The following is a 23,896-nucleotide window of genomic DNA, read 5'->3' as shown; positions in this document are numbered from 1 at the left end:
AGAAAAATGTTATTGTTTTTTGACAAATATATGCCCATTTTTTTTTGATGCATTTCAACAAAGTTGGAACAGAGGCATATTTACCACTGTGTTGCATCACCTCTTTTAACACTTTGTAAGTGTTTGGGAATTGAGGAGACCAATTATGTAGTTTGCTGTTGTATTATGTGCAGAATATGGTTTGGTATTGTTTTGCTGAAATAAGCAAGGCTTTCCCTGAAAAAGATGTCTATGTTGCTCCAAAACCTTTATATATTGTTCAGCATTAATGATGCCTTTACAGATGTGTAACCCATGCCATGGGCACTAATGCACCCCCATACCATCATGAAAGCTGGATTTTGGACTGTGTGCTGATAATGAAACAGATGGTCCCTCTTCCCTTTAACCTGAAGGATCCAGCATCCATGATTTCCAAAAAGAACTTCAAATGTTGATGTGTCAGACCACAGGACACTTTACACTTTGCCTCAGCCCATCTTAAATGAACTCAGGCCCAGAGAAGGTGGCAGCATTTCTGAATCCTTTTTTTATATATGGTTTCTTCTTTGCATGATAGAGTTTTAAGTTGCATTTATGGATGGCAGCGAAGAACTGTGTTTACAGAAAAGCGTTTTTGGAAGTGTTCCTTAATCATGTCTATTTTTATTGCAGTGCCGCCTGAGGGCTCAAAGATCACTGCCAGCTAATATTGTTTTTCGGCCTTGTCCCTTGCACACAGACATTTCTCCAGATTCTTTTGCTATTTTAAGTTGAGATACATTTTTTTTTTAATTGTTGAACTATTTGCCCACACAGTCTTTCACAGAGCGGTGAACCCCTCCCAATCTTAATTTCTGAAAGACTCCCTGGCATGATCTTTTTATACCGTCATGTTACAGACCAGTTGTCAATTGATCGAATTAGTTTTGAGATGTCCCAACTTTTTGGAACATGTTGCTAGCATTACATTCAAAATGGGCATATACTTTAAAAAAGAAATATGAATTCTCAGTTTCAACATTTCATATATTGTCATTATATTGAAAATTGTACAAAGTTTAGATGATTTGCATTCTGCTTTTAATTACATTTTGCTTAGTGTCCCAACTTTTTTGGGAACAGGGTTGTACATAAAACCACACAAACATAAGTGGATCTCAGGGCAAAAATAAGAAAAAAGAGTTCAAAAGTCAGGGTTCTGGGTGTGAATGAATTTAGTTTCTTGCAGCACTTTGGCTCCACATGTAATCTGGATTATCGAGAATAATTCATAAAACACTTCAGATAATGCACTCAGTACTATACTACAGATTATGTACTACTTTTCATGATTCATAATTTCTGTAGATTTTTCCTTTGTTATTGATTCATACAAATATGGTAACATATTACCATATTTGTTACCATATAACAAATATGGCAATATGTTACCATATTTGTACGGTAACATACAAATATGGTAACATTGGGGGGAGGGGGTAAAATCAGTTTTCATACATGTAAAAATACACAGATTTTAACAATAACAGTATGTCTCAATAATTTAGGGACTCCTTATAAGGATTAAATATTTACACCCTCACACCTGTACATATCTAAATGTCCAAACAGTTTAAATGACGGTTCCCTATACTCTTCCACCTTACTGATCTCTGCAACCCCTTCTTAAAATTAAGGTACTCCCACTGCCCTCCACCCCCAAAGAGCAATATACCTGCCTATCCTTAAACTGATTTGGATCCCATTGGTTAAGTACTCGTCACTGGTATTTAAAAGTAAGGGATTTCGTAAGACAAAGAGCCTAGGGCAGTATGGATTTTGAATATCTAATATTTCACAAATATAATCCATGAATCACAATCCAGAATTCTTGAATTCTAGGGCACTGCCACAGAGAGGAAATTAGGTCCCCTTACTCAGATTCCCATCACCAGCACTCAGCCGATTTCTTTAGACCAAGCCTGTACAATCTAGTAGGAGTCCAGTAGAAACTGTAAAGAATTTTAAATTGTGTAAGGTGTATTCTAAGATCCCTTGACATTGCTTTAAGGTTTCAGCATGTTCCCTCAGATTTTCATCCTCCTTCAGCATCAAATTTAAATCTCTTTCCTTACACATTTTTAAAAGCCAAATAAGTTCAATTATCAAAGTTATGCACAACTGATAGGCTTTTACTGTGCTTAAACCTTAACCTTAAAATAGAAAAACAACAGACTCTCACACAAGCAAATGTAATGGATATGTTCTACTTTCCAAAAACATGTCATCAACAAACTATGGACAGACACAATGTCCTAATTATGGCTGAAACTCTGAAGTAGCGCTTCAGCGGGTGCCTTGGTACTGCATGTCCATGACCAGCCACGTGGACAAGCCTTTAAAATGTACTAATATTATTTGTAAAATATTATTTCTGGTTAAAAAAAAAAAACATTACATGAACAATTTTGTTGTGACAGCAGCTCCTAATTCTCATTCTAGTGTTCCACGTTTCCATAAAAGCATGGAGCGTATTTTTAAAAGCTGCTGGTAAGAAGAAAAAAGGCTCAGGCTGTAGCCAACAAGCTTTAATCTTACATAGATAGAGTGTTGCAGATCTGTGGTTGAATAGTGGTCTTACACATTACAATAAAACTCATTATGGGGCTTGCAACTCTAAGGAGAGTGAGACAACTGTGCAGTAAAGAAAGCAAATCCAGTTATCAACCTATTGCAATAGCAGGTTAACTAGCTAACCTTTAAGATAGACTAGGCAAAGATCAGATGAATATAGTTTGGCAGAAATTAACTAGCTATCAAAATATTCCTCTAATATTCCACTGATATCAACTATATTTATATCGACAATTACGCATTTGACAGATGGTCTTATTTTATTTACAATTTTATAACACAAGGCGGACGTGGCATGAGGAGTCTTGCCCAAGGACGCTTAGAGTGATGTAGCAAGAACCCCAGCCTGCGATGTGGAGGGCAGTGGTGTTACTACATTGCACCAACCATACTTCCATTTGTAATATTATATCTATCCATTTTCTGTAGCTTTTTCCTAACCTAAGCTTTCTTGCTTGCACCCATATACTGTTAAGGTAGGCTCTGCCCTGCTGAAACCTGGAATACTGTTGTGAGGTTGGATAAGCTTTACAGAACGCTGGTAAAAATCCCATTCAACCAAATGAGAGACTGTAGCACACAACTCAGTTTTTTTGTTGTATGTGTATGAAAGCGCACTGTTTGGATAGATGGGGTGACTAAAGTCAGTGTCTGTTATTTTTTCTTAAGACAGTTTCTTTAACACCTTCAGAGAACTGAAATGATCTCATGAAAAATTCAGCCACTCTGACAATGTGGTGATGTGTTTGGGGCTGAGCATGTGTGTGTTGTCACCATCTGGCATGGCTGAGAAATGTTTAGTCACCCAATTTCACCGTTTCCTGTCTGAGTCACCACACTGTTTCACAGAAGTATGTGCATGTGTGTGCATTTGCATGCATGCATGTATAAGTATGTGGTTGCACACATACTTGTGCACTTATATGTGTGTTTGCGAATAACTGGAATGTTCAGAGCAGACCCTGCTGTAGGCTCAGCTTTGCAGCACCATGTGACTCCAGCATTAAACCATCTGTTAGATCAGTCCGAAGTGTGTGTGAGTGTGTGTGTGTGTGTCTTACTGCATGTTTTGTTTGACAAAATCTCATCCATTTGTTGGATGGAAAGCCCCATGCTATGCTAACAGTTAAAGGCCACTGATGTGTACAAGTAGCACTTTGATTAATTTTACACTCATAATTAGAGATTATTTGAGTATACAACATTATTTTCTAACTTTTTTCTTCTAACTGTTAGAGGCTACATGGGTGTCTGTCTGCAGGGAGTGTGTGAAGCAGATCTCGAACTGCTGCATAGAAGAAATGTTGTGTAGAATAAAGGCGAATATAATCCAAACTAATCCAAATGTGCAAACTAATAGACAGATTGGTGGAAGATATATTCAGGAGATGGGTATTAATTTATTGTTTGTTTCTGCTGTTAACACTTGTAGTGGAGGTGACTGCCTTCAAAAGTAAAAGCATACATGACACACTTTGTATGGGTTTGCAGTCCAAATTATTTTGCTTGATTAAATACTAATGTATTTTCAAGACACAAGTGATTTTATTTTGGGAAATTACAGTCATTTGTAGCACTACCTCATAATCATTAAAGTTCACCTCTTTCTGGACAAAAGACTTCTGTACTTCAAATACCATTGGTCAGTCAGTGAATCTGCAAGAAAGCTGTGAAAATAAAGACCAAAGAGCATTTTGGGGAAATTAGTTTATACAGAAATAAGTTATACATGCGCACAAGATAAGAAAAGGTTACAAAATAATATCTAAGTATTTGGATATCCCAGTGAGCAGTTGGATTGTATGGAAATAGTGAGGAAATGGAAGCTGCAACATACAACTCAGGCACTGCCTTGACAAGACAATTCTCTAAAAGCTTGTGAGGGAAGCGACAGAGATGCTAACAATCACTTTGAAGGAGCTACAAATTTCACTGGCTGAAATTGAAGATTCACCAGTCAACAACATTAAGAGCTCTACATAAAACTGGCCTGTATGTAAGAGTAGCTGGAGTTTGCCAGAATACAGAGTGACCCAGCTAAAATGGGATAAGGTTTAAAGGTCAGATGAGACAAAAACAATATATGTGGCAAAAACACCAGCCATTTCTCAACAAACACCATCCCAACAGTAAAGGATAGGAGTGGCTGTGTCATGTTTTGGGGATGCTTGTCCTCAGCGTGGACTGGGCATCTTGTTTAAATTGAAGGACAGATGAATGGTGCAAAATACAGGGAGATATGGCAAGACAACCTGCTTCAGTCTGCTAAAAACTAAAGCATGGTAGAAACTTCACATTTTCCTAAGCACAAGGCCAAAGCAACACCAGAGTGGTGAATGCTTTACCAGGGGCGTCGCTAGGCCAGTTTTAGGGGGGCTTTATCCCCCCAAAATATAATTTAGCCCCCTGAAAATGTATGTACATTATAAGTTTAAACCATCAAGAGGCACTGCTGCTGCTCTAACCTACCACTGCCTCAGTGATGCTACCAGAGATTTTTTGTAAAATAACAACAGGAGACAACAATCCTCTGCTGCTTAGCATTGGGGAAAAGTCTAACACCAGCCCAGCCAATCATATCAGACCTAGGGAGGGTCTCTGGTGCTACTGACTCTGTGAAGTAACATCAGTCGGCAATCTAGCTGAAGAGCCAACTATTTTAGGAATTTTAAGAAACTTTACAGATTTTTTGTTTTTATATTTCTATTAGGTGAAAGAAAATGCACAGTATGTTCACTGTGGGTTTGTCAGCTTTAACTTTAAAATGCAGGAAGGAACTGGGTCAGTGGATCCCCCAGCTCCCAAACAGAAACAAAACAAAGGGAGAGAGGGGGGCGATTGATTGGATGGAATCAGAGAGCAAACAGAAATGCTGGGAAGAAGTGTGTGTGTGTGTGTGTGTGTGTGTGTGTGTGTGTTTGTGTGTGAGGGAGAGAGAGAGAGAGAGAGAGAGAGACAAAGAGAGAGAGACAAAGAGAAAAGATAGGGTTATATAAAGAAAATATTCTATTATAGAGTTGAAGCAAAACACACACACACACACGCACACACACACACACACACACATACACACACACACACACACACACACTTGCTCGTGTTTCTCTCCAGCTGTGCTGCTCTGGTATTTTGACTGCACTGCAGACTGAAGCTCTTTAACCCTCACAAGTCTACAGTTATTATAATGTACATCATGTAATTGTTTTAATGCAATTACTTAATTGCATAATTAATTGCAGTTTGTCACATAATGACTTCTGACTTTTTTCTGTTTGTTTTGATGTCCAAAGATGTCAAAAACAGCAAACATGTAAAGGAAGGTTTTTTTTTCTCTAAAATAAGACTGTACACACAGCAATAATGTTTCTTCATATTCAAATCACAATAAAATATCTTCTCTTCTACTTACAAACACAAATATGGTATGGATTCAAAGTTTAGAATTTGCAGTTTACAGAGAACCTGTCGGCTTGTTTCAATGAGCTATAAGTCTGAAAAATTTAACAGCATGTAAAAAGAGTTATTTCAAGTCATAATTGTGTTATAATTATGTAACATTTATATTGTCATTAATGTGGAAATTATGTATTTTAATCAATGAAAGTCAGTGTACAATGTTAACATCAAGAAAAACATTTTGTATAGACAATCCATAGAAATTCTTAATTTATGCTGCCCTGGCTACAGATTATACAAGGCTAATGATTGGAAAGCTAGTCAGACAGCACTGTACAAGGTAACCTACAACACATACATGCGTTCAACTGTAAAAAGTATTTAGTATTTAGTCACCTGTTTGCAGTGCAAATTAGCCTATCACAGCAAGATATGCTGATTATTAAATGCAGTGTCATCATACTCGTGTAATGTTTGGTAACTACCCCAAGGGCAGATTTTCAACATAAAGTGTAATAGATGCTTTATCAATGGCTGACTCATGATGGGTGACTATCTCACTTTCCACAAATGGAATGGGCAAAAGGGTCACCTGGCAATCCCTTGGCTATACCTCTGCCAGTCAGAGCTGTCTATTAGAAGCTGTTTATTCAGAGCTGTTCAAGCAGAGATGTTCATTCAGATCTGTCCAATCACAACTGACCAATTAGAGTTGCTCAATCTGAGCTGACAATTCAGAGCTGTCCAAAGCAATCCTTTAGTGTCTAAACCTGAGTAAAAATGTTCTAGAGCTAATCATAGATGTTCTAGAGTTGAGTAGAACATTTTGGCAATGAGTGGAACCGAAGAGCTATAGTACATCAGCTCTAGAACAGCTCTTTTTAGCCTTAGAACACCTCTGCTCAGATCTTTAACATCTTTACTCAGCTCTAGAACATTTCTACGCAATTCTTTATTCATCAGTCTTTTGAGTTTCTGAAGACTCCAGTGTAACTGCATGACAGGGCTAGAGGTTCAGGAGTTGCAGTGCAATACTGGCATAAGCTTAATATTGTTTTAATATTGTAAGCAATATTCTTATTCTTATTAGTATGGGAGTGATGCAGGTTTATTAATAGGCAGTCTAATGTTAAATTGCTGTTTGCATGTTTGTACGTTTTCCTTTTTGCAATCTTGTTTATACTTTAATCAGTGTGATTGTACTGTAGTGCCACTGTTAGAGTTCTGCCGATGTGTTTTTGCCTGTGATGAAACAGATCTACTGTAATGCACAACAAATTTCCAAGGAATGTGACAAAAATTATGTGGTGTATTGCATCACTGTTTATTCATGACTATTTAAACTTCCCATTAACTCTTAGGTGTCTGTTCTTCTAAGGAAACTGACTCAGTGCCAGTGTGCGTAGTGTGCAACAGGTGCATCAGTGCTGTCGAAAAAAAAAAAAAAGAAACATTCACTATTCAGTTCAGAACACCTTAGATGGAGTTCAACAGTCATTGACTCTTAACTGTCTACAACTGTCTACAAATCTGGGTGCAGCTTCCTAATGAGATAAAACTCCTTAGAAGCGTGAGGAAGAACCACTGAGAAGCACCAAGACTGTTACTCATTAATATTTTACCTTCCCATTAATTCTTAGCTGTCTGTTCTTCGGTGTAAACTGACTCAGTGTCTGTGTGCATAGACTGCTGTAACAGATGCATCAGTGCTGTGGGAAAAAAAAAAAAAAAACAATTCTATTCAGTTCAGAACACTTTGTATGGTGTGACTTTAACAGTCACTGACCCTGTCTACAAATGTGGGTGCAGAAGAATTCTCTAAAAGCATGAAGATTCAGTGAAAGAAACTAAGAGCCTGTTCACACCATGCATTAAGAAGCCTGAAGACACAAATAGAATTGGATATGTTGACTGGTGACACAGTGATCACTTTTAACTCCAATTATTCCTGACTTAATCTCTGACACACTTAGCAACTTATGATGCATTTGAAAAAATATACACACACCTGCTCAGAACCTTCGTTATCAACTGCACTTTTTCTCCCTGATGTAAAATTTGTTTAGCATTTTCATATATTAATTCACATGTTTAATAAAGATATTTATATGGTGGCTTGTGAAGGGTGAGGAATTCTTGAGTAATTGTACAACCCTGTTTCCAAAAAAGTTGGGACGCTGTGCAAAATGCAAATAAAAACAGAATGCAATGACGTGCAAATCATTTAAACCCTATATTTAATTGAACATAGTAGAAAGACAACAAATCAAATGTTGCAACTGAGAATTTTATTGTTTTAGATGTCCATTTTGAATTTGATGCCAGCAACACGTTTCAAAAACGTTGGGACAGGAGCAACAAAAGACTATTAAAGTTGTGTAATGCTAAAAAAAAAACACCTGGTGGTTAATTGGTATCAGGTCAGTAACATGACTGGGTATAAGAAGAGCATTCAACAGAAGTTGAGGGGTTTACCACTCTGTGAAAGACAATCCCCATTTCTCAACATAAAATAGCAAAGAACTTTTGCTTTACATCATCTATGGTACATAATATCATTAAAAGATTCTGAGAACCCAGAGAAATCTCTGTATGCAAGGGACAAGGCTGAAAACCAATATTAGATGGCTGTGATCTTCAGGCCCTCAGGCAGCACAGCACTGTGAAAATCACTGCATGGGCTCAGGAATACTTCTGAAAACCACTGTCCGTGAAAACTGTTCATCACTTCATGTACAAATGCAAGTTAAAACATGCAAAGAAGAAACCACTTATAAACAGGATTCAGAAATGCGTCACCTTCTCTGGGCTGGTTCATGTAAGATGGACTGAGGCGAAGTGGAAAAGTGTCCTGTGGTCCTACAAATCAAAATTTGAAATTCATTTTGGAAATTAGGGACACTGCGTCCTCTAGCCTAAAGACCACCAAGCTTGTTCTCAGTGCACAGTTCAAAAGCCAGCATCCATGATGGTATGGGTGTGCATTAGTGCCCATGGCATGGGTGACTCACACATCTGTGAAGGCACCATTAATGCTGAATGATATACGTGTTTTGGCAACATATGCTGCTATCCAGACAATGTCTTTTTCAGGGAAGGCCTTGCTTATTTCAGCAAGACATTGTCAAACCATATTCTGCATGTATTACAACAGCATGGCTCTGTAGTAAGGGTTAGGGTCCTAAACTGGCCTGCCTGACGTCCAGAATCGTTCCAAGAGAAAAAACATACTTTTTAGTAATTATTATTAATATATAATTTTATTTAGACCTTTAAAGTATTAATTACAAATCTCAAAGCCCAAAAAAATTTTATCTTGCCAAACAGTCAGGTACTGGCATATTTATTTATTTATTTATTTATTAGATTGTCTAATTAAATTCCTACCAGCATATACAAAAAAAAAAGAGTTTCTATCCCAGGTGTCGGCACCATGCAGCTCCGAGCTGCATGTGACTCTTTTACTGCACAGCAGAATTAGATTTTAAGGTTTTTACTCCTTTGCAGTAAAATAAATTTCTGCTGATCGTTCTAACACAGTTTTAACAATAAATGGTCTTAATTGCTGAAGTTAATGTGGCTTATAACTGCTAATTCACCCTTTAACCCTGAAGATTGGCATGCAAACTCACAGCAACACAGACAACAGTCTCACCTAGCTAGTAACGAAAAGGCAAAGAAAAAGATTTAAGACTAACATTGATGATTTTGAGATGAATGGACTTGCATTTATAAGCATTCAAGATGGTTTCCTGATACGTTTAATCTGCAGCGAGAAACAGTGAAGCTAAAGTTAGCCTCTCGTTCGCCAGCATCTTGTTCGAATTTTCTGGTTCCACTTTAAATGGTGCAGCAGTTATATTCTGGCACATCAGGCACCATTTAAAAAATCGAACGTTGAGAGACACTTTACACGAAACTATTCCACTTTTGAGGAAAATTTTCCTGTTGGAAATGCGAGAAAAGCGGCTATAGCTGAGCCAAAGCTTAAAAGTGCAAAGTAAATCTGGATTTTCGTTTATATCTTTAGCCTATACTAGTACACTAGCACATAGTGAGATATGTTTACAGCCAAGTGGTTTGACTTTTGTTGAAAGGACAAAATGGCTCTTCTACACATTTGGGTTGCCGATTCCTGTTCTAACCACTCATCCGAGACCTTTCTTTACTTTTGGAAAGTAGAAGTATATATTTCACTTAAAAAGCAAAGAAAACATACCTCAGCTCATTGGCTGAATGGTTTGTGCTCACTGATGTCATGAATGTACATGTGGCACCATTATGAAGTCCAATAACTCACGATCAAAAGTGCTCAAAAATATCACAGTGTTAAAATGTTTTGTGCAGTTCTGGGTTCAGGAAATGAATACATTCTTCTATATAAAATGTTCAAGCATTTATGAACTATAATCTTGCTCATATTTTCCATATCAGCCCATTCATTTTGGACTTACTTGGGAGCACCCTCTAGCATTTGACAAACACAGAAAAACATTACTGAGTGAAAATTTTGCTTACTACAAATTCTCTGTTACTAACTCTGTCCACATGGAAGAAGAAAGTTACACAGTGAAAAAGTACACACGATTACAGATAGTAAATGCCTGGCTTTAACCCTTTAGTGCAGTGTTTCCTAACTCTGGTCCTGGAGGCCCAGTGTCCTGTACATTTTACTGCTTTTGTGCCAGTTTGCAAAGATTTGTCTTCACTAAATCCTTAGTCTACACTAGTTTGTTTTACTAACTCCAATTGCACCACCAACCCTTAAGTCATATCTTAGCTTGTAATAACAAACAAATGTGTATGTCCTTTTAAAACGGCAGTAACGTGTCCAGAACCAACCTATAAATCCGCTAACATGGAAACACAATGGAAGCTGCACTAACTTTTTGCATTCCATTAAAAAAAATATCCAGTATAGAAGAGTACAAGTTGTACAAGTTAATTCTTTAATACCTCTTTGCAACAACTAAATGTGCAGCATTTTTTAAACAATGGTTTAACCACAAAACAGCAGCATCAGTTTAGATGTTTTGGCAGCTGCAAAGTCTCACTCAACTAAAGCTATGGCTAGCTTCATGCTTGGAGATAAAACCAGGGTGATGAATAAAGCTGTAAGTAAAATCACAGCACATAGCATCCCACCTTCCCACATGCACTTGCTTAGGAGAAGGTGTGAATATTTAGCCTACGTCTGAACTTAAGTAATGCTGAGGTAAAGCCAACTAATCATCCCATTAACAATTCCATGCTGAGCTGCTGTGGGTGTGTTAAAAGAGGGTAAGAACTAAAATGGCACTGGGCCTCCAGGACCAGGATTGGTAAACACTTCTATTGTGTGTGTGTGTGTGTGTGCATGCGTGCGTATTTTCCATCCATTTAGGTGTACAGATACTGGGCCATAAATACTGACCACACCTTTAGCCGTGATGTCATTGCTAAACCCCTTTCTACCACACACAGGTGTGTGTGTGTTCATGTATGTGTAGCAGGTGTGTATATGTTTTTTTTTTATCCAACAGTTGCTAGGTTTGTCAGAGTTTCATCTGTAGTGTACACTCAATCATTATTACTATCAAGTGACCTTGAGTAGATTCTGACTCCTGGCGTCAATATGGATAGCGTTTCTCCAGCCCACTGGAGCTGGACACTTTAGTTCTTTCACCGGAAAATGTAGTAATTACTAACTAATTACTAACTAGTAACACTAGTATTTCTTGTAAAATCCTTGGTTACTGAGGTAAATCTATACATACATACATACATCATCTAAACCGCTTATCCTTCTGGGTCGCGGTGGGGTGCTGGAGCCTATCCCAGCTGTCATTGGGCGGAAGGCAGGATACACCCTGGACAGGTCGCCAGTCCATCGCAGGGCAGACAGACAGACATACACAATCACACACACACTCACTCACACCTAGGGGCAATTTAGCATGTCCAATTGGCCTGACTGCATGTCTTTGGACTGTGGGAGGAAACCGGAGTACCCGGAGGAAACCCACGCAGACACGGGGAGAACATGCAAACTCCACACAGAAATGACCCTGGTCACCCGGCCGGGAATTGAACCCAGGCCATTCTTACTGTGAGGCGACTGAAGAGTCTTATGCCCAAAAACTTCCCAGTATTCTTAGCGGTTTTGTTGGTTTCTGTTAATTAACTCTTATTTTTCTAATTTATAAATATAATTCTCTTTGTTAAATGTTATTTTGTGTCATAGCATGATCTCATGTTAAATGTTAAGTTTGGATGCATTTTACATGTTTTTGTTTTTCTCATCATGATGATGTTTTGTGTTTGGGTTTAGCAGTTCAGCCTGGAGCGATGAATGCCAAAAGAATGGCAAATATGCATTAAGCTATTAGAGTCCTCAGATATGGCTGATTCTAGCCTTATCTAAGCCATTTATTCATTACTGTACAAAAAAGTACATTTAATAATGGAGTTGTTTTAATTGATGCCAATACATTATACAAGGAAGAATATTTGATTCAAGTGAGCATAACTAATTCAAGAGTGAGCAGAACTTGAAAAAGTAGAGTACTGCCACTGATACTGACTGTATCTTACTTGCCGCAGAACTGTGAATCACTGAAAATTAGAAAGTAGCTATAACTCATATACAAAGTTTTTAAGCATGAACCTGTTAAGTAACTTTTTCAAGCCAATACGTTTGCATAACATTTTAAAGTAAAGTCAACTAATATAAGTTCACAGTGTTCCCTGTCTTAACAAACCCACTTCAATTCTGTACAGGGATGTTAATGAGCTGACTAATTGGATCAGGTGTGTTGAGAGCTTGGAAAGCACTAATTCAGGACCAAGTAAAGATGAACAAACACAAACTTACACAAAACTAATGCAGCCCAGTGCATGTGTGTTGGGAGCAGAGAAAGCAGTAAAATGTACAGGGCAGTGGGTCTCTAGGACCAGAGTTGGGAAACACTACACTGTAGGGTTAAAGATGCCAGGTGTTTGCTGTCTGTGATTATGCATGCTTTTTCATTGTGTAGCTTTCTGCCTCCACGTGGATAGAATTAGTATTGCAGTCTTATCACACGTTGTCGCAGTGGTCATCAGTTCTAACTGCAAAGGGTTGGTGTGGCTGATTTTCTTTCCAGCCAAGCAGCAGAGCACTTCATTTAACTAATCATTTGTTTGGCAACAGCCAATTTATTCAACAAGTGGATTTAGTCCTTTGTAGATAAGATCAGATACTAGCGCAGTGGTCACTAACCCTCCTCCTGGTTCTCCAAGAGTGCTTTAGTAAAGTAAAATAGTGCTATGTAGAATCATGAACACTCAAAGAACCCCTTGCATGATTTGCACCTTTTTGAAAAGGATTCTATATGGCACCAAAAGAGTTTTTTATAATGTCAAGCTTGTAACAGTAGAGGAACCATTTTTGGTTTGCTTTCTTGTATTTAAAACTGAACACTGCACCTTTCAGAAATCACCAGAAGATTTTTATTTAAACTGTATTTCTATAATCCTTTCATGATGAACATGTACATGGAGGACATTGTAGTGCAAAATAGTCCCTAAAGAAAACTTCTTTTTTTCACATTTATTACTATTTTACCATTATCAGTATTACCTATGAAAACTCAAGACGTGTAGATGATGCTGGTAGTTTTGGAGATAAATAAATGGCTATAATACCCATTAACCACATAAATTCACTCTGAATGACACTGTTTACATCTCAGCCACTGACTTCAGAAGAAATAAAAAAAGAGTGGAACTCCTCTTTGATGTATGTACATTATACATATAAAAAGCAGTTAACAGGACTGCAAGAAGACAAACTGTGAGCCAATCAGAATGCAATGGGTGTGGTTTGAGTACTGGGTGGTGGGATGGGAGTGTTTATGAGTTTGTTATGGGGAATAATGGAGGAGACAGAGCTTCAGTTCAGAACTGGACTTCTGTGTTCAGGCGTAACACCATGGAGGTGAGTTTATAAATGTTAATCACACTTCTAGAGCCTGCATTTATTTACTTATTTATTAAATCAGTTAATGTTATTAATATTTGTTACTTTATGCTATAATATAATATCTTTGGGTTACTAAAAAATGCTACATACATATAATTAATTATATTTTATGTTATAATAGATTTAATGGACAGAGGTTTTGCTTTTTTCAAAACTATGAAAACTAGCACATTTAGTTTATTGTTTTTGAGCTGTTATTTAATCATGCTGGAGAGAAAGCAGAGAGAAACTGTAATGACTGTAGTGAACACTGTTCTCCTGATAGTCTCTCATTCTGTTTTAAAAACTAATGTTCATATGAGACGTGGACACAACAAGTATGTTAGTAAAAGCTAAAAGACTCATAGCTCTGACATCTGTGTTTCTCCATTTTAGAGTTAAATAAATTTAGGAAAGAAAGACTAAACTGTGCTTCAGTAGTTTTGCACTGGAGCTTTGAGGCCAATGTATCTAAGAATTAATGGAAGCTTTTAACCCACCAATTAGCATGGTGCTAACTACATGCCTAAATCAACACACACTTGCCTCAAACCATGTTGAGTTGTTACATAGTGTACATAGTTACATAGTTACAATGTGAATTGGTGGGGTGTACACATTCATTAATTGTTAGCTACATTAGACTAATAAGTCAGGTGTAAGACTAAAGAAGGAAAATGTTGTCTTCCTTTAGTAGATCTAACTTTTTCGCTAAGCCATTGCTTAGGGCAAACTATTGTTTTAAGTCTCTGCAAAGCTTTTTAACAAAGCTTCTATTCACTGTAGGACTGTGTGTGTGAGTGTGTGTGGCCTCTATAGAGCCTTTGAATACAGAGCTTCAGCATTAAACCATCATTGTGCCTTCAGTTTAGAAGAACACCTTTAAGATTTCTTCAATGTTTAAATGGGTTTTGTGGGTGACTGGTTTACTTGTAGGTGACGGTGGCTCCAGATGATGCAGAAATGGGAACTGTGAACAAGGTAAAATCAACGAATTTAATGTTTGAGTATTTGAACAGTCATAAACGTTTAAAATATTGACCAGTAAGTTAGGATTAGGATTTTAAAATGCAATTTAGCTTATTCCTAATGTTATACATTCTCATATTTAGGGACCATGAGATATTGCAACTCTTTACTCCAGGACACTGTGGAGCCTGGGTGTTATGTTTTGGTCAGAGGTTATAATCTGTTTAGTCCAGTGAAGGAAACATACTAGTTCTGCTGCAGCCATCCAGAGGCTTCCTTCAAAGTTAGCTGTAATCACGGAAAAGGGGAAAATAATTGCTATTTTTTGTTCAAATGCCCAGAACTTCCCACTAGTGTGAATGGGACTTGAGTTTCATTTGTCTGCATAAGGGGGAAGCTTTATGCTTACGTTCAGGGTTGAAAGATTTGACCACTACACATAAAGGAAAGCACATAATATGTATTGTGCTTTTTCTTAGCATATTAAAAAGCACATAGATCAGATAGACAAACACCAGGTCACATCTAGTAAATTAAAATATTGCAGAATGGTGAGTTTTCCACTTGAAAATACGTGTTCTAGGTATTTCCACTTCAACGCAGCGTGACATCTAACCTAAGATACATCTAACCTTAATTTACAATTAGCCTACCGTCTATCCAAATAAAGTAAATAAAGTGAACTAAGCCATTGCAATACATGCATATAATGTGATGTTAAATACTTTCAGGGTTATTTAAGTAAGGTAGCAAACAATGATCAGGCTATCACAGGCTATCGCTATTCTCTATTTCACTTTAAAGCACAATGGTATTTTGGACTCACATTGTGGGTTTAATCACAATCTCTCTAGTTTAAAACACCTCTCTACTCTCCTGACAGGATTTATTCTGGATTTATTCAGAATTAGGCTGTCCATTCACAAAACACTGCAATGAATAATGCCAATGAAAGTGTCTTTTTAACCTATCGCTATTTCATATTCATTTAATCTCATTATTTAATTTATTTGCATTTGACTCTAAATTCAGAGAGTTAACAAAGAAGGACTTTGCTGGCCAGCCATACCATATGTGTTTTGCGTGATTTGTTTAATTGGTTGTGGTGTTTCGCACTGTTTAATTCGCATCCTACTTCCCTTGAATTGAATTCAGAGCCATCGGCCATCTGTGTTTGCACACAGAGGAATTAGACCTCTACATTTAACCCATCCATGCAGTGAAATACCCACATACATGCACACTAGTGAACACACACACTAGGAGGCAGTGAGCACATTTGCCCAGAGCGGTGGGCAGCCCTAACCATGGCACCCGGGGAGAAATTTGGGGTTAGGTGCCTTGCTCAAGGGCACTTCAGTCACATACTATCGGCTGAGGGGATCGAACCAGCGACCTTCGATCGAACCAGCGACCTTCCAGTCCCTAACATCCAGCCCACGACTGCCCCTTCTTCTCTTGTGTCTTCGGTGTAGGAAACAAGTAAAAAAATACACTCACACCAATTTATAAATCCCCAGAAGCAAAGATGGAGCATTGGGCAAAGTTGTAAGTTTACCCACAGGCGCATAGTTACAGGTTGTTAAGCTATGATTAATCAACTGGCTTTAACCAAGGGTGGGGGCGGGGCTAGGGTGGGTTTAGGGGCAGCCTAAACAACGACTGACATTTTACATGCCCTCAAGCGGTTTTGGTCAGAAACAAAATGGAGGTAGATAGAGGATGGACAGTCGTTCTGCTCTCTTCTTAAAAATGCAAACACACACACACCACAGCAAGGCGGAAGACAAGAAGGCGGCAGAGATTTTGGGGTGGCATCTCGAGTGGCCAGTGTACCTCTGAAATCTGATTGGCCACCCCAGAAGCCACCCGTTTAAAACTATGCGTGCTTGTAAATATGACACTGTGTTAGCGTTCATGTGCACTCATCTTGTAAATACGATACTTGGGATGAATAAAACATGCTGGGGTGAAGCCAGGATAAGAAATCCCTGAAACAGATAATGTAACTAATGTATCTATAAAATGGTGTTTAATGTTTTACTTTTGTGAATTCACAGGATCTCTTTTCCTCCAGCCTGACCTCGTGTCCTGGGATCAGCAGTCCAGCGTGTGTGTGTGAGGCAGGTCTCTGCTGTGGGGAAACAGGCTGCTATGTGTACTCCGAGTTCTGGTGTGAGTGCACTTATACACACACACCGGCTGGGAGCATAAACGGGTGGATGAATTAATGAATAAAAACATTTCTACATATTTCTAAAAAAAGAGTATTGGATTCAGTGAAAATTAAATGAACCTTTGTGCTTATGTGTGGGTGTGTGTATGTGTGTATTTACAAAAGTTCCATGTTTAATCATGTTTAATTTTTTTAAATCTGAAATACCAAAACCATTTCTTTTTATTCCTGAGGTTAAGATAGAGTTAAGCTAAAGATTTTAAGGCTAATACATGCAGGGTGTCCCAGAAAAACCAACATCATTTCGTAGTCTAATAACATGGCCAATTTTCCCTCAAATTATCTCAAATTTTAACAAAATGTATAAAAACTAACCAAGTTTAATTTTTAATGGGTTTTTTTTCAGGTTGAAGAATGGCGTTCACTAGAAATGAAAAGGCATTTTGTGTGTTAGAATATGCTCAAACACAGTCAAACAAGAGTGTGCAGCATGCATTTCTTGAGAAAATTCAATAAACATGCATCAACTAGAAAGCAGATTTGGACATGGCACAAAAAATTCAAAGAGGAAGGCTGTCTGTGCAGGGCAAAGGGATCTGGACGACCACCAGTATCGGAAGATATTACATTTGTGAAGCTTTGTGAAATCAGTTATAAAATCTACATCCCTCTGAATTTCTTGCTCGAATTTTGAAAAATAATTCTTGTATTGTTCAACATGAAGCCTATTTAATTTCGTTTGCCCAGGACATGTAGTTACTCAGATATTCACATCTCAAATGATGTCAATTTTTTTGGGACACCCCATATAATTCTAATTCTTATACATATAGGTACTTACGTATATATACACCGATCAAGCATAACATTATGACCACCTCCTTGTTTCTACGCTTATTGTCCATTTTATCAGCTCCATTTACTGTATAGGTGCACTTTGTAGTTCTACAATTACAGACTGTAGTCCATCTGTTTCTCTGCATACTTTGTTAGCCCCCTTTTACCCTTTTCTTCAGGGGTCAGGACCTCACAGAGCAGGTACTATTTGGGTGGTGGATCATTCTCAGCACTGCAGTAACACTGACATGGTGGTGATGTGTTAGTGCGTGCTGTGCTGGAATGAGTGGATCAGACACAGCAGTGCTGCTGCTGCTGCTGGAGTTTTTAAACACTGTGTCCCCTCACTGTCCACTTTATTAGACGCACCTGCGTTGTTGGTACACCCTGTAGATGTAAAGCCAGAGACAATAGCTCACCGCTTGCTGTACAGTATAAGCTAATCATCCTCTAGTCCTTCATTGGTGGTCACAGGGCGCTGCCCTCAGGACACTGTTGACTGGATATTTTTGGTTAATGGGCTGTTCTCAGTCCAGCAGTGACACTAAGGTGTTTAAAAACTCCAGCAGCACTGCTGTGTCTTATCCACTCGTACCACACCACCACCACGTCAGTGTTACTGCAGTGCTGAGAATGATCCACCACCCAAATAGTACCTACTCTGTGAGGGTCCATGGGGGTCCTGACCACTGAAGAACAGGGTAAAAGGGGGCTAACAAAGTATGCAGAGAAACAGATGGACTACAGTCTGTAACTGTAGAACTACAAAGTGCACCTATATAGTAAGTGGATCTGATAAAATGGACAATAAGCGTAGAAACAAGGAGGTGGTCATAATGTTATGCCTGATCGGTGTATATATATATATTTATATACATACACACACACACTATATAGACAAAAGTATTACAACACCTACACATTACACCTGCAGGAGCTTTTATGACATCCTATTCTACATCCATGGGCATTAATATGGAGTTGGTCCCCCCTTTGCAGCTATAACAGCTCCCACTCTTCTGGAAAGCTTTCTTCAAGATTTTGGAGTGGGTCTGTAATAATTTTTTGCTCATTCATTCAGTAGAGCATTTGTGAGGTCAGACACTGATGTTGGATGAGAAGGCCTGGCTTATAATCTCTGTTCTAGTTCATCCCAAAGGTGTTCGACTGGGGTTGAGGTCAAGGCTCTGTGAGGGCCAGTCAAGCTCTCCCACACCAAACTCACCCAGCCATGCCTTTATGAATGATGCTTTGTGCACTGGGTCACAGTCATGCTGGAACAGAAAAGGTCCTTCCCCAAAGTTGGAAGCATACAATGTCTTGGTATACTGAAGCATTAAGATTTTCCTTCACTGGAACTAAGGGGCCTAGGCCAGCCCCTGAAAACAACCCCATAGCTTTATCCCTCCTCCACCAAACTTTACAGTTGGCTCAATGCAGTCAGGCAGGAACGTTCTCCTGGCATTCTCCAAACCCAGACCCGTCCATCAGACTGCCAGATAGAAAAGCGTTTCCACTGCTCCAGAGACCAGCGATGGCGTGCTTTACACCACTACATCCGACGCTTGGCATTGTGCTTGGTGATGTAGAGCTTGCATGCAGCTGCTCGGCCACGGAAACCCATGCTATTAAGCTCCGGGCACACAGGTTTTGTGCTGACGTTAATGCTAGAGGAGGTCTGTAACTCTGTAGTTATTGAGTCAGCAGTGCGCTGGCAACTTTTATGCACTACACGCCTCAGCACTCAGCGACCCTGCTCTGTAACTTTATGTAGTTGCTGTGGTTCCTAAATGCTTCCACTTCTCAATAATACCACTCACAGTCATGTATTTTATACGTAATATTAGTATGCCCTATACGTATTTTATATATATATATATATATATATATATATATACACACACACAGTGGTGTGAAAAAGTGTTTGCCCCCTTCCTGATTCCTTATTCTTTTGCATGTTTGTCACACTTAAATGTTTCAGATCACCAAACAAATTTAAATATTGGACAAAGATAAAATATTGGACCCTTAGCAGCAACAACTGCAATCAAGCGTTTGCGATAACTGGCAATGAGTCTTTTACAGCGCTGTGGAGGAATTTTGGCTCACTCATCTTTGCAGAATTGTTGTAATTCAGCCACATTGGAGGGTTTCCGAGCATGAACCGCCTTTTTAAGGTCACGCCACAGCACCTCAATCAGATTCAGGTCAGGACTTTGACTAGGCCACTCCAAAGTCTTAATTTTGTTTTTCTTAAGCCATTCAGAGGTGGACTGGTGTGTTTTGGATCATTGTCCTGCTTCAGAACCCAAGTGCGCTTCAGCTTGAGGTCACGAAAAAATGGCCAGACATTCTCCTTCAGGATTTTTTGGTAGACAGCAGAGTTTATGGTTCCATTTACCACAGCAAGTCTTCCAGGCCCTGAAGCAGCAAAACAGCCCCAGACCATCATACTACCACCACCATATTTTACTGTTGGTATGATGTTCCTTTTCTGAAATGCTGTGTTACTTCTACGCCAGATGTAATGGGACGTACACCTTCCAAAAAGTTAAACTTTTGTCTCGTCAGTCCACAGAATATTCTGCCAAAAGTCTTGGGGATCATCAAGATGTTTTCTGGCAAAACTGAGACGAGCCTTTATGTTCTTTTTGCTCAGCAGTGGTTTTCATCTTGGAACTCTGCCATGCAGGCCATTTTTGCCCAGTCTCTTTCTTTTGGTGGAGTCATGAACACTGACCTTAACTGAGGCAAGTGAGGCCTGCAGTTCTTTGCATGTTGTTGTGGGGTCTTTTGTGACCTCTTGGATGAGTCGTCGCTGCGCTCTTGGGGTAATTTTGGTCAGCTGGCCACTCCTGGGAAGGTTCACCACTGTTCCATATTTTCGCCATTTGTGGATAATGGCTCTCACTGTGGTTCGCTGGAGTCCCAAAACTTTAGAAATGGCTTTATGACCTTTTCCAGACTGATAGATCTCAATTACTTTGTTTCTCATTTGTTCCTGAATTTCTTTGGATTGCAGCATGATCTCTAGCTTTTGAGGATCTTTTGGTCTACTTCACTTTGTCAGGCAGGTCCTATTTAAGTTATTTCTTGATTGAGAACAGGTGTGGCGGTAATCAGGCCTGGGTGTGGCTAGGGAAATTGAACTCAGCTTTCCAAAATTTCCAAATATTTAAATTTGTTTGGTGATCTGAAACATTTAAGTGTGACAAACATGCAAAAGAATAAGAAATCAGGAAGGTGGCAAACACTATACATATATATACATACATATATATACATACACACACACATATACATATATATATATATATATATATAGGGCACACTAATATTATGTATAAAATACAGTAATAATAAATGGTTTGTAATAAATTACAAACAGGTTCTCATCATAGGTGTCAGACAAAAACCTCAAGAACATCATATCCAAAATGGTAACTTCTCAGTAGATGAAATACACATTCCATAACTTGAATTAACTTTAATTATTAGTTATTATTATATATTATTATAAATACATATTATGTACATATCATTATAGGTACTTACAGGTAGATGTGACCTCATATACTGATATTAAAATAAATGTGTATTTCTCTGCAGGGTTCTGGTTACTCTGGACCATTCTGATTGTATTCAGCTGCTGCTGCGTGCTCAGACACAGACGGATGAAGCTCCGTCTCCAGCAGCAGCGGCAGAGAGAGATCGAGCTCATGGTGTATCAGAGAGCCTGCAGATACACACCTCCTCACCTTCTGCTCAGTAAGACACACACATACACTCTCACATTTACACACACTGATCCACAAAGCAGTGCGCACTGTGCATAAACAATTAGCTCACACCCTCTTTAGATGTAACTTGTTATGTGTTCTAGTTAAAGTCAACAGGCTTCTAATCCAGCAAACTTTTGGAATCCCCTACAGGTCACCCACAGATCCTCAACAGACCCCCATAGATCACTAGGTCAATCATAATCATTTATTTTTAGCAGACAATTAATTCCCATATAAATAATTGTGGATAATGGTTGAATACAGTATAGCAGTTGTTAAAGTACAAGCCTAAGTGGCTAGTTTTTCTGATTGAATTGATTGTGTTTAAAAATACTATTAAGCATCCTGTCATCTTTCATCAGAACTCAGGACTAGCATTCAACTCTTTACTTTTATAGAAAAGCAAATGCGCAGCTTTTTAGCAACAGGCCCATAAAGCGGCAAACTTCAACGATAATGTTAATTAACATTTAATACTATTTAGCTTTTAACATTAATCCACGCCTTATGCAGATGTGCTCTTAGGCAACAGTGCAAAGCAGCTTGTTTTGTATAATAATAAATTTAGACATCCTTTTAGTCTGAAGCATTGTACTGATAGCACTGTACCCTACCATAACTCTAACCCTAACCCTAGGTGCTTTAAAAACATCTGTTAATATGTTGATATAATACAATAAACATGCTTTCAGTTAATATGTTGATATAATACAATAGACATGCTGTTTTCTGTGTGGTGCAGCATCATGAACACTGTCAGGTGAGTTTCAGTAGATAACTCAAAGCTTCCTGATAGATCCTACACAGACCCCTATATACATCACACAAGCATCTCCTGCACACCTTTTGTAGATTCCCACCCTAGAAAACTTATAAATCGCTCACGGGTCTTTCATAGATCATCAGTAGATGCTCTATAAATCTTCACAGATCACCTATAAATCTCCCATAGAACATTTCAAGATCACCAACAGAAAACAAGTTTTTTTCTTGTAGCTGATCAGCCAAGACGTGTTTTGTGGTTAAAGTTTGCTGTGAGGATAACAGACAATGAAGCACACAGACTCTGTTTCTTTCCAGGTTATCTTGCTCTCTCCAAGCTGCCATCCTATGAGGAGGCGGCATCTGACTCCAGAGGTCTTCCCCCCTCATACAGTGCTGCGTATGGCCTGCATGGTGGCACTCTGCCCACCTCACACAGCTTGGGGACCTTCAGCTCCTGCTCCTCTGGGTCTATCTCTCTCTTCTCCTCCTCTGCTCCAACAGATGAGTTGCTAACCAGCAGTGCCACAACGCCCAGTGACTCTGGAGACACTTGTGACACTTCTTGTTTAGGCCTGGCTCTGCCCCCTTTGGTAGAAGAGACCACCCATGAACAGTCTGACTCTGTGTCACCACCACTGCCACACCCAAAGGGGATGGAATATAGCTTAAATGCAGAAGGTGGTGTTGAGGAGAGTCCCAGAGTAACTCCCTCTGTTCTTAAACACACTGTTTTTTCCTCCAGTGTCTGTGTGTTGGAGATTGAGGGGCGAGCCAATGAAGAGGACCTGAAGGAGAACAGCTTCCGTCTCCGCACTCTGACAGGTGACTCCGGCATTGAAGTTTGTCGCTGCAGGGTTATTCAGGAGGAAGACGATGATGATACTGAAGAGGCTGAAGTGAGTGCCATAGGGGGTGGGGCTGGGCTCGTCCATGACAGTGTGGACTGCTCACGCCAAAATCGGTCTGACCAGTCAGAGCTCCCATCTGTAGACTGCAACCATCATGGTTCTGCCTCCAAAAACCAAAGGAGTGAGGACTCTGTTGTCACTATGGAATCCTCATGAAAACAACAAATGAGATTCCAGCAAACAACAACCAAGTCACTGGTCAACCAGACACACAGTTTCTTGTAAAGGGTCCGTGTTCTACATTCTGCATCTTGTATTTTATTTTATTGTCCACTAGGTCTTCTATGAGAGCTGCATAACTGAGCATTCACAGCACAATGGAGTGATTTGAAGCATTAATACAAAATTCAGTTTTTGTGAGGCGGTCATACGACAGAGTGTGCAGGCCCAGATCATCCCATAAGTTTTACTGGCTAGGGGCCATAAAATTATAACAGCTGCCTTGATTTCCAGCAGGAACTGAACAAGCAGCACAGTGGAAAACATT

The 23,896-nt window shown here is 39.0% G+C and overlaps 1 protein-coding gene across 1 annotated transcript; it reads left to right on the top strand.

Moving 5' to 3' along the window:
• The first annotated feature begins 13,872 nt into the window (after positions 1 to 13,872).
• LOC118809969 (WW domain-binding protein 1-like) lies at positions 13,873 to 23,896 on the top strand. The gene is made up of 5 exons (XM_036573483.1): positions 13,873 to 13,948; positions 14,909 to 14,953; positions 17,002 to 17,116; positions 21,564 to 21,722; positions 22,817 to 23,896. Exons 1-5 carry the CDS (start codon positions 13,877 to 13,879, stop codon positions 23,563 to 23,565), a joined length of 1,140 nt encoding a protein of 379 aa, XP_036429376.1. The 5' UTR covers positions 13,873 to 13,876; the 3' UTR covers positions 23,566 to 23,896.

This window comes from Colossoma macropomum, unplaced genomic scaffold (genome assembly GCF_904425465.1).
Source record: "Colossoma macropomum unplaced genomic scaffold, Colossoma_macropomum, whole genome shotgun sequence".
NCBI classification, from domain to species: Eukaryota; Metazoa; Chordata; class Actinopteri; order Characiformes; family Serrasalmidae; genus Colossoma; species Colossoma macropomum.
This window is presented reverse-complemented; position numbering and strand designations above follow the sequence as displayed.

Excerpts from the sequence above, each read along its gene's own strand:
- LOC118809969 (XM_036573483.1), top strand. The coding sequence starts at position 13,877 with ATGGGGAATAATGGAGGAGACAGAGCTTCAGTTCAGAACTGGACTTCT. Across the intron at positions 13,949-14,908 it reads TCAGGCGTAACACCATGGAG|GTGACGGTGGCTCCAGATGA; the intron begins GTGAGTTTATAA and ends GTTTACTTGTAG. Across the intron at positions 14,954-17,001 it reads AAATGGGAACTGTGAACAAG|GATCTCTTTTCCTCCAGCCT; the intron begins GTAAAATCAACG and ends GTGAATTCACAG.